This window comes from Charadrius vociferus, unplaced genomic scaffold (assembly GCF_000708025.1).
Source record: "Charadrius vociferus isolate BGI_N301 unplaced genomic scaffold, ASM70802v2 scaffold126, whole genome shotgun sequence".
Taxonomy (NCBI): domain Eukaryota; kingdom Metazoa; phylum Chordata; class Aves; order Charadriiformes; family Charadriidae; genus Charadrius; species Charadrius vociferus.
Window position 1 is genome coordinate 4,404,556 of NW_009648894.1, and position 11,991 is coordinate 4,416,546.

Here is an 11,991-nt window from a genome sequence, read left to right on the forward strand (position 1 = left end):
GATAATTCATTCATGTCCAGAGAAGGGCTACAAAGCTGGTGAGGGGTCTGGAGGACCAGCCCTGTGAGGAACGACTGAGGGAACTGGGGTTGTTTACCCTGGAGAAGAGGAGGCTGAGGGGAGACCTTATCACAACTACCTGAGAGGAGGTTGTAGAGAGGTGGGCGCTGACCTCTTCTCCCTGGTGAAAAGCAATAGGACGACAGAAAATGGATTCAAGTTATGTCAGGGGAGGTTTGGATTGGATATTAGGAAACATTTTTTCACTGAAAGGGTTATTAAATATTGGAATAGGCTGCCCAGGGAGGTGGTGGATTCACCATCCCTGGAGGTGTTTAAAAAAAGGGTAGATGTGGTACTTAGGGACATGGTTTAGAAGTGGTTTTGTCAGGGTAGGTTAATGGTTTGACTCGATGATCTTAAAAGTCCCTTCCAACCTTAGCGATTCTATGATTCTGTGGTCTTTAAAGGTCCTTTCCAACCCAAACTGTTCTATGATTCTACAGCTGAGGGAAAAAATAAGAAGAGTTCAAAAGTGAACACTCTGGGGTTTTTGAGTTAAGATCCTGCGCAAAATTTTTCATGTAGGTTTCAGATTTGTAGCACTGACAATTCCATGTGTTTTTTAAAATATTTGTTATTTGACTCATGATCTTTTGTGACGTTATAGCATTGCCCGTTCCCTCTCAATGTGGAGTATAGAAATTTGATGATTGAAAAGGAAAATGGGATTTTGATCTATTCATGTGATTTTTATGGCTTAAGAATCGAAGCAAAAAGCAACTTCTCTTAAATACATTACGAAATTGTTAGAGCCGGCTACAAAATGTTTGGCTTAGTCCTCCTAATGCAGATTAGTTGACATTTAGTGAAGCAAATTCTTTAAAATAAATGCTGAAGTACCTTCCTAAACAGTAGAGATGCGTATTTGAAGCCTTTAGGCCAAGATTGTCCAAGTAGCTGAAGTCCTGAACTTATTCAAGGTTCTTCAAGGTACCTGCCTTTATCCATGGATTATCTATGGAACTTACATTAGTAAGGCTAATTTACTAGACCCCTACAATGTAGGTAGAAATGTTATGTCTGATTTAGGCTGACTAAATCCCAGTCAGTGCCCTTTGGCAAACTGCATGGTATTAATTAAAATATTTTTGCCTGGATCTGGTGTCCAAGGTGAAGGGCAAAATTAATCATCTTCTAATGCACACAGTAAAGTTAATCTGAAAAACAAAAGAATATTTTATGTGTTGCATGGAACTATTGCTCACTATTAACATTATAGAGCTCTGATAAGGTGAGGTATTTTTTTCTTTTAAAGAATCTTTCTAAATGCTGTATATCTTTTAAGAAGCAATGGCACTGAGGATGTATTATTTGCTCATTTTTTTGTGAGGTCAATGTCTGATATGCTTTTGAACATTAAGTTGTTCAACGTTAGTTCTCTTTGCACTTTTACTGTCCTACCTGTCCTGCTAACAAAAATTTGCTGTAGTGGGCGAGATGCCTGTATCGACTTTAGCCATTTTCTTTAGAGACCGTGTGTCTGTTCGTCATGTCAGCTGAATAACTAAGCTGGCTGATCGCTGTGTCAGCAAGCAAAGTCTCTCTTCCATGCCCGTAATTCTCCAGCTCTAAACATACTTAACAGTTAGCTGGTGACCTTAGAAAGTCTTTTCATCTCTGACTCCACAAGTGGTAGCATGACTATCGGGACAATGTTTTAGCAAGGGTAATAATAGCTTAAAACACATTGAGGTTAAAAGCAAACATCTAAATGCATTTGTCCAAATGACAAAGATGAACCACAGTTTATGAGGTCTCACGCACAGCTGAAGTAACTGGTACATGAACAGGCACTGACTTCTCTGCTTCTGGTTTCCAAATATTTTTTCCCCAGATCTTTGTTGGTTAAGGAACAGAAACTGATGCCTAGTATTTAAATGGATTTCAGGAGCTGGTGAAACAGAGGATATCATATTTCCTTATGTACAGTAAATAGGTTTTGTGACATTCATCAGCAAAACCTCTAACCATTTTTAATGAGATTTATGCTGCTGTCATGCTCTAATGCATTATAAAAGCAAAAAAGGCTAAATGAATTATTGTCAGATTTTTGGTGGGCAGAGTAATCTTTTAGAACTGCAGAGGGATTCCCTTGTTCTCTTGAGAGCAGCCTGGGTATGTGGGTGAATTCTGTGCTCATCCTACGCTCCTAGCTTGGAGCTCAGCAACCCCTTGCTGCATATTGTTTGTCACTTCAAGGAAGGCTTATCTCTGGGAATAACAGTAGGGAGTGGGGGTTTTGGTAACTAGAAGGCAGAAGAGGATGATATGAAACAAACCCAAGATTTCTCTGTTACATGTCTTTTTTTTTGTTTGTTTTTCAGCTAGGGAGGGTGAGGGATGGAGTGCAGCAGCCGTGCTTTTCACCAGATACATATTCTTTGCAAGAATGTGGTTCCACTGAGATGAAAAACTTGAGCATGGCTTTTGGTGTACTGAGCTTCCAGGGCGGTGTTTCTGTAGCCCCTTGGCTCCAATCCATTAAGGATTATTCAATTTAAAAATTGTGCCCCTAAAATTCGCTGTGTTTATAAGAGACTTAATGCTGACAAAAGCTAAGGCAGTCGCCTGAACGTCCTGGTGAGCCCTGATGGAAAGGACGTATTCTTAGAATAACCTTCTGGAAAGCCTAAGAAGCAAGCAAAACATTAGTATAGCAATTCTTGCTGTTAAAATTCTTGGTCCATGCCAGACCACGTGCAAGGTACGGAAGAACAGGTAGAAATAGATGTTGGCCCTTGGGAGGGCATTGCACCTGTTCTCTGTCACGTAAACATAGGAAGAGATTTTCAAAGGACCCAAAAGGGAATCAAACTTGGATCAAGTCTTTCACAGCTTCCGCAATGTACTTGACCACTGGGCGAAGGAGTAGTTCAAATGCATCTCCGTTCAAATGGGGAAATGAGAACAGTTTTTGCCAACAGAGCCTTGCCTCTGCAGCCTTCACGGGGAGCTGCCACATGCCAGCTCATGCCATGTTGCATCGGAAGTGGTGTCTTCTTGGTTGATAGCTGGCCCAAATGCCTCAGCTGCTCATACAAATCATTCAGTGCAAATCAGTGAGATTTCCTAGGCACAAGCAGTTAATATTTCAACAAGCAACTGCAGATAAAATTGCTGTGTCAGATTTCATGGCAAAGAGAACTGTTGCCCTTGTTTAGAAAATTCTGTGCCTGGAAAGTTTTCAGAACTTCCCTTTCCAACCATCTGAAAAATTCCGCTTTCAGATCAGCTTTGAAATGTTCAGTGTCTCTGCATGCCAGTCTTTTTTGGCATTGTTTTTCTAGTTTAGAAGAACCAGAGATGAAACAAGGTGTTTTCTACCCCCTGGCAAAGCTCAGGAGGAAGGTTACTGCTACAGACTTTGCTCTAGTGCTGTAATTGTCCTAATGTGTAGAACTGTATATTAGGATAAGAAGTCATTACTATCATTCAGGTCTTTCTGAGAAACTTCTTGCTGGATGCTCTATTTGCACAAGCATGTTCATGCGTGTGTGGATGCATGTTGTTTTTCCAGCTGATTTTCCAAGGAGAAGTGGCCCTTTTGCTGCACGCTGTTCCTTGCCCTACATGCAGAATTTTTCAGATTCCCAAAAAATGTCTACCTTGAAACATGTCGGTCCAATAACAGTGAAAAAAACAGATTAAATTTTTCACCATGGTTTGATTCATATTTTTTAAAGAAATAGCTTGATTCTGCTGTAAAAAAAAAAAAAAACATGCTGGTGAAGCACAGCAGCTTCTCTCTCTCTCTCTCTCAGCCCACACGTCTGCCATTTTTGCCCCCACTCTCCTAAATATGTCTGTGTCACCCAAAGGACGTAGTCCTGGGCTTTTGGCCAATATCCTGGGCTTGAATTCCCACATAGAAAAGCATTTACTTAGGAAAATAATATCATGTGGCAGCCGGTAGGCACAATACTACCTCTACTGCCAGAATGTACTGCCTCTAAATGAAGCTGTGGCAGATGGCCTGAAATGTTTCAATGCTTTCTTTCTCTAGACCAGGATTACCCAATTAATTTGTACTACAGTGCATTGGGTTGTTTTACCAGGTTCTTGTCAGACAGGTGGGATGCACTGGATCTAGGTTTGCTGGACCAAGCAGGGTCTGCAGGTGGGGTGAGGGCAGCCTACAGCCAAATCCCTGGGACACCAGGCTCCTGGTGGGGCCAGATGAGTGGGAAGGAATATGAGATCATCCCTCAGGACACCAGGGACGTCTGTTGGAACGAGAAGAAGTGGGCTCCTGTTTCAGATCGTGACTGAGTCCACCATTTCAGCAGCCCTGTTTTAGATAAAGGTGGGATTTTACTTGGTATTGATGCTTTTATACGCACTATACCTGCAGAACTAGCTTTATGTTACCATTTATTGAGTGTTGTCCTCATGCATGGTACTGGGTTGACAGAGCAAAAGGCCAGTAGGACCCTTCTGTTGTTGTGATTAGAGAAATCCGTAAGTGAACAAAAAGGTTATTTTCATTAAGAAAGCAGCGGTGCGTAGGGAGCTTTGCTATAGCTTAGGGAAAATATATGGGGAAGAATAAGAAAGAGTCAAATGGGACATCAAGATTTTGGGGTTTTGGACAGACCGAGGCTGGTGCAGTCATTTTTAGTGTGGCAGAGTAGTTGGCAGAGAAAAATGAGCAGCTATCATTTTGCTAGGTTTATTAGAAGGAGTGACTTTGAAGTATAACCTAGTAAATACAGCCCATCAAACCAGAATTAGGCCAGCTGCGTATTACTGGAATAGCTCAAGGAAAATGTCCTTGTCTGTTCTATCCTCTTCTCTGGGTACATGTTTTTACTCGGTTAAGAAAAGTCAGTGGAATTGCATTTAAAAGTGTTGTCACTTCACAGTCTGTCACAGGGCTTTTGCCAGCTCCCTTCAAAAGGAGTTGGTGCCTAGAACTGTGCCAGCTGGTTGATCTGATCATCCCATCACTTTACTCGAAAATCTAAATATACAGCAGTACGAGCTGAAATATGTCTGCTGTCCTGTTTTGCGACTATTCTGCCTTTGAATGAAGAAATACTTTCACATTAAAGCGGTACTGAAGCTCTCTCTATCTTTCTGTTCTATAGGTTGTCATTTTGTATTTTGAGCCAAGTGTATTTCGCTGTGTTCTCCTAAGATGGGTTCGTCTTCTGGGCTTTGCTACTGTTTATGGAACTGTGACGCTCAAGCTGCACAGGTATTTCACATATTATTAATTTCCATCTCTGTGGGAGTATGTGCAATCTGTGTGAGTACTTAGATGGAAGAGCTGCAAATATTATGATAAACAAGCGCCGTTTCTGATTTTTAAAACCACTGTGTATTTCTCCTCACCATTTCTGCTCAAATTGTATGCTACTAATCCCAGTAGAGAACTATGAATGCAGACAGGATTTGATGAAAAATAAATACATCAGCTATAAAATTGTGCAAGAACTGCTTTTCACAGAAGGTGAATATATTGTCGTTGGGTACACAGAAATACAGAAGTGTTCATAGAGTGTTCAAAAGTGTTCAAAAGTTTCCCTGTAAAGTATTCATCGAGAGATGCTTTCTAAGTGTTTAGATACAGCGATGGTGGGTAAAACAATACACTGTGGTGTATACACTTACTATGTTTTCTTATGGCTCATAAGTCTTATGGCTTTGTTCACGCAATCACAGCAGACAGGCTACACGCTTACAAGCATCAGTCCCTGCCGGCAAAAATGTGTGGGAAATTCTGGGTTCCATAAGGCTGGCAGTGCATTCACATGCATTTCAGAGGTTAAGATTCAGAGACCCAACTTCAAATCCCACTTCTCCAGTCCGCTTAAAAATTGAAGCCTTTTCTGGGTATACTGGATAAAATCCTAATGCATTTTCCTCTTTAAACATTAGTGAAAAAAATTACTGATACATTCTGTAAGTATTTTAATTGAAACAAAGAGATATGCAGCGTGTGTATACTGGTGCTTGGACATCTTGGACGAAGTAGGCTTGCTCATATTTTTATCTTAGTTTCATTACTGTGTTGGCATGTTGTGTAGAGGAGGATTTATATTATGCTCGTAAACTGAATGAGGACTGAGAATATTTTGTGCTTCATGTTGCACTATTGGCTCGTCACATTTTAGGTGGAAAACCCTGCTTTCCCATTGAAATAGAGCCTCTTCATGCAGCTCCCTTTTATTTGTGTCCCTGGTTACAAGTGTACACTTTGGCTGGTAAACTCTGACTGAATAATGCTGTGTCTGGCCGCATCTTTGCATTGAAATTAATCCAGAAAATTCCACATCCTTATGGTATTTTCTGGGATGAACAATTTCTGATGCAAAAAGAGTAACAACTAGAGCACTATAGAAAAGATATAACAGAACTGGTGACTTTGCTTGTATGGTTTGTTGTCTGTAGCTCAGATACATAGAGAAACAGCGTAAGACTCTGGAAGACTCATGTAGTCCTTGCAGTTCTGCTACCCTAACAGGTTGTTGATATGATTTTACATGATGTGAGAAAGCAATATCCTGACAGAGCAGTTGATATTCCATGTATATGAATTGAGGACAGGCTGCAAAATTGGGCAGATAATCTTGCACTTCTGCTTTGCTCATTCAGCTGTTCAGTGTTACTTGGCACCTGTACTGACAGGGTCAGGGAACAGGACAAAGACTGAATAAGAAACCAAGAAGGAGCTACATCCTCATCCTTGAGCAGAACAAAAAAATGAAGGTTAGCAGTAGACTGGACTGTATCAACAGGACAGCAGCCAGAAGATTGAGGGAAGTGATCCTTTACTCTGCACACCTTAAATCATATCTGCAATGCCGTGTCCAGTTTTGGACTCGAATGAGTTCAGTGAAAGGCCATCAGGACGATGAGGGCTTGGAGCACTGGCCCTGCAAGGAAAGATTGAGGGAACTGGACTTGTTCAGCATCGAGAAGAGATGGTGTTGGAGGGACCTAACAGCAGCTGTCCAACACCTACAAGGAGGTTACTGAGAAGATGGAGGCATGCTCTTTACAGCGAATGTATATTGGGAGAAGAAAAGACAATGACAAATTGATACGGGAGATTTCAACTTTATACAATATAAATTAGCGTCAGGGTCCATGTTATACAAGGAAAACATTTTCACTGTCAGGGTAATTAAGCAGTGGACCTGGTTGCCCATGAGGTTGTGAATTTACATACTTGAAGGTTTTCAAGACCCAACTGGATAAAGTCCTGAGTAACCTGGTCTAGATTCAGCGTTAAGCCTGCTTTGAGCACTGGATGGCTTCTGAGGTAATTCCAACCTGAATAATTCTGTATTTCTGTGCGAAACGTGAAGAGAAAAAAAATCAACCTATTTTGTATATTAATTTAGCGTTACCCTCTCTAGGAATCTGTCTTTGTTTTCCACCCAGGTTTCCTGACCATTCATTTCCTACGTTCATGATATTGTGGTCTTTTTTTAGTACTGAAAATTTCAGTCAGGGATTGTGCCTTGCAAAAGGCAGATCAAGTTAGATATATGTTTTATTATATACATTTGCAACAGTTATGCTAATTAAGAATAATATGATGCTAATAGAAATTTGGTAGAAAATTTTGGCAGATCTAATTTAATCCACAGTTGTTATGGGGTTGAAGAATGCCGTACTGCAGACACCACAAGTACTCACAAGCAGCACTGGTTCCCTCCTGCAGGTAGCCTGTGTTTTGCCTGGGGGAAAAACTGATTGCTAGCAAGGAACTTGTGATTTTTCTAAGTTTAATGAGAAAACCAATATTGTGTAAAAGCAGCTATTAATGATAACCAGAAAGTCTAAAGCTGTATTTCTCAACAAATGAGGTGCTTTGAATAGCACTGGAGCATGAAGGTTATCCAAAGCCAGGTAGGAGGAACTGGAAACACTTGTTTTCTTTGTGGTTTTTTTTCCCCGTAGTTCTCCACTTCGCGATGAGGTCTTTGAGGTATTGTTAGGGTCAAGCATCAAGGAGAGAGAAATCAGAAAAGTAGCCAAAAGCAGCTGCTTAAGGAAGAGTGAAAGAAAAGGGAATTCATGAGCTGATTCATACTTTGAACACCCGTCACAGTCAATTTCTACAGTGCCTCATCTTAAATTGCCTTTCTTATTCATTGTGCATTTTTAAAATAATGAGCTGATGTTTATGGGGGTGGAAGGATGGGGGTAAGGAAATGAGCTTAATTTAAGAAATCTAACTGTACAGCCATGAACATAAAACTCAGTACTTTCTTCAACAGTGAATTTTTCAAAATAATTCTCTCAAGAAATAATGATGTTTCAAATTTAAAGTTTTGGGTTTAAAAGAGCTGCTGATGTTGCATCTTTCAGTATATTTCTGTGACTGAATACTCTGCGTGCTTTTTCAAGCCCTGTGTTTTATGAGCAGGTTATCACATTATTTTTAATATTTTGTGAACATCTGCCATCTTGGTGTCAGGATTAATTCTGAATTAAAGCATAAGAATGGAAGAAAGCTATAGGTATATACATACAGACATATGTATGTCTGTGTGTGTACACATAGGATAGCTTACAGACATTTTAGGAGAATGAAACCCAGGAATGGGGTCTGTAGTTTGTGGGAGTCTCACTTTCTTATGTTACTAAGAGAAAAAGAGGAGAGTGGGGAAGTGAGGAGAATGAGAAGGCACGGAGAAGGTAATGTTCCAGGTATGGAAAACAAGACAATGACATGAAATGGCTTTTTTGTAAGTAGTGATGGTGGGATGAGCATGTTAGTGGGGGGACAAGAAAATGTTAACCCTATGAGGCAATTCTGTACTTCATTTAAATGCTGTGCTAAGATTACATTGCTGTGCCTTGCCACCTGGTGCAGCTGAAGCAAGTAGTGGCCCTTCCTATACATCTTTGTAGGTGATAAAGAAAGGAGGAGAAGAGCAGTGTGGGTAGTGTGCAGTGCAGTGTGTCACGTGTCACGGTTCGGTATCTTACAAAAGAGGAAACTCATGCTAGCAGAGAACCAAAGATGTCAGTTTGCTTCTTGAAGCTGCGTCAATGGTGAGAACATGAAAGAGGAGGACATGACATAACCTCCTCTTGTAGCTAGGGGAGGGAAAGAACAGAAGCTCCCCTCTAGAATTAGCTGATGGGAACAAGGTGCAGAAAGCTACATGAAGTACCTCGGCAACTGGAGCCTGTACAGCAGGGTGGACCCTAGGCAAATATTTAACGGTTCGTAGTGCCCATAGATGCTGGTTCCACAGTGGTTCCACTGGTTCCACAGTGCCAATACGCTGCTATCCAATGTTTCCATGAAAAGGGGCGCTAGTGATGAAGCACCATGAGAGAAGTTTTGTCTTGAAGTAGTTGTTACTGTATAACCTCAGCTTAGGTGCGCAAGTAAAGTGAGATGGGCATCAGCTGTAGTGGTGAGCTACCCTTTGTTTTTGAAATGAGTCAGACCCTCATGGTCATTTTGGTTGAACACTCCAGAAAAGTGGGAGATTTAATTTCTGTCAAATTATTTGCTTTTTTCTTATGGAAGGCGAGTGCGAAGTGGCTTCAGGCAGATGCATTCACTCTTGGATTTTGCCACTGGATGTGGTCTGTAGCGGTTGTTATGCCATGTGAAACAAAAGGGGGGGAAATTGTTTTGGAGGCAGATGTTGCTGTTGCAGAAATGCAGTGTCCTGAGCTCTGGTCTGATACTGCCTTGTGGAATTATTTGTTTTTTTTACTGCTTTAACTTGACTGGCATGATTAGGTGTTTGAGTCTGTTTGCAAGGCAGGAAAACGGGTGGTTTAGGCAAGCTGTAGAGCTTGCACCATAGGGGCTTACGATAACCATTCTGACTATTTTGTCTGTCTTTTCCCTGGAAGAAGCATATTTTAGCACCTTTGTTCTATTTATGCAGCTCTGTTCATTTTGTAGATCCAGTTCCTGTGATCTTACAGTAGATGCTTGGGAGCAGCTATTCCTGTTTGTTATATTCCCACAAAATACATCACAGCATCAGCTGCAAGAAAGCCAAGTGACCTGTCACTGTAAACTCCCCTCTAAAGACCGACCATCCTGAGACAAACTTGCTGTCAACACTACAGGTGTATGTTAGAGGATCTATTCCATGGTTCTTTTGCTGAAATTTGCTGTAAATCTCCCCCAGGGCCTGGAAGGAGAATTTGTCTGCCTCTCCTTCCAAGGGAGTTGTGGAACTCAGTACGAATGAGCGATTTCCCCTCTCCTCCTCCTGAAAGCGGGCAGGCTGCAACTTGCGTTAGATTTGACACCAAGACTCGCAAACTTTAAAGTACTCCTCTCCTGGGTGAGGTGGCTTTTTATAGGAATTGGGTTTGAATTAACAGATAAAACAGATAAAAACTCATGTTAGTTTTGTGCAGTTATGTAACAAAGGTGTAATCTCAAGTTCCCTTATTAACTTTAATTCCTGCTAATGCAAACAAAGCTTAGTGATTCCATGTATCTTCTATGCAACCTCAAGGAAGGAAGTTCAATGTCCAGTTTGCCTGGTCTCTCACTGCATTGTCTTAAGCAGGAAAAGGGAAGGGGTAGGTGGTCAGACATGAAGCTGTGATCAGTTGTTCCTGCAGAGATGCGGTAAGTGCTGTGTCTGCCCCACAAGTCTTGTGCAGAGCCCTGGAGAGAGGGAGATGAAGACATGAAGGCATTTTTGTGGAGAGGGGAGAGACACTTGGTCTGAAGCCTTGGCTGAGCGGAGTTGCCTGAGCACTGCTTGTTATTGTTCCCACCTCAGGAAGAAGGGCAGCTGGGCTTTTGAAAATAAACATTCTGCACTGATAAGATACTTGTTTTGTACTGCCAGTTTCTATTCTACAAGGAAAATTAACTCAAGAAGCTTCCAAAATTTGCCAGTGCTTGGCAGAGAAGGGCTCACAACCATATACATTTTGCTGTGGGCTGCTGGAGCTCCACGCCTCTCTGATGCCCTTGCAGCCGTAGCTCCCTGTTCAGCTTCTTTCCTTTAACTTGTGTTCAAGCTAGAGCTCAATGATGCTGCTTTGAATATCAGAGCCAGAAGCAGTGCGGGAACTGTAAGGATTAAAAAAGAGCCTTCCTGTATTACTGTCACCTCACTATTAGCTTTATTTTCTTGTAGTGATGACTCAGATAAGAGGGAGGTACCTAGTTTCAGCTAAAAGAGAGACATGGAGCAAAAGGAGAGGCATCAGGTACCTTTTGCATTAATTATGAAATTAATTTAAGTAGGGAAAAGTGAATCTCCTGTGAAAGCAGGACATCTCTGTCCTCTTCCACTGCTTTCCCCCATGTAGCAGTTTGTTGCCATACACATTTACCCATCTTTGTTTAAACAAGAAGTAAAGCAGTACATGGACAATGTACGTGGATTCTTATGTCATTTGTGTTATTTGAAGCTCACATCACGCTCACATCACTGATACTCCTTTTTTATGAAAAGAGATAGTTCAAAGATAGCAGTGAAGAAGAGGTTGTATGCACTAAATCCTACAAAGCTTTGTGGAAAATAGTGTTAGGGTGGAAAACAGACCTTATAAATGTTCCCACAGTGCGAAGGCTGAGACACGCACCGTGAGCAGGTGCCTCTCTGCCTGATGTGGTGGGCAGTCAGCGGGCACCTGCTGCTGGCTGCTCCCATGCTGTGCCTCGTGTGTTGGAGGAAACAGCAGGGAAACTGGGGCTTTAAGGGCTGGGGGAGAGTGGAAGGCTGGGAGATGCAGTTTAGGGAGGAAGGGAGTTGGACTTGCTGCAAAATGTATGCCTATACGGTAGGACTTCATAAGGAATGGAGTTTCACTAATTAGGCTGGTCATGGTCTCTTGTTAGCATGTCTTAACCTAATTCATTCACTTCCTGAGTATAATTAATTTCTCAAACCTTTGCTAGTTTGTTTATTTATTTTTATGGTCCTTAGACATCAACTTAGAGAGTTTAATTAATTCCATATAGCATTCCTG

The 11,991-nt window shown here is 41.5% G+C and overlaps 1 protein-coding gene across 1 annotated transcript in view; it reads left to right on the forward strand.

The window, feature by feature from the left end:
* The window catches only part of GPR158 (G protein-coupled receptor 158), a gene marked incomplete at its 5' end in the record, with an annotated part of 207,124 nt that overhangs the window by 148,546 nt on the left and 46,587 nt on the right, over positions 1–11,991 (forward strand). The window contains one exon of the mRNA XM_009887157.1: positions 5,151–5,260. Within this exon, the coding sequence (XP_009885459.1) occupies positions 5,151–5,260 (110 nt within the window). The remainder of the gene's footprint in view (positions 1–5,150; positions 5,261–11,991) is intronic.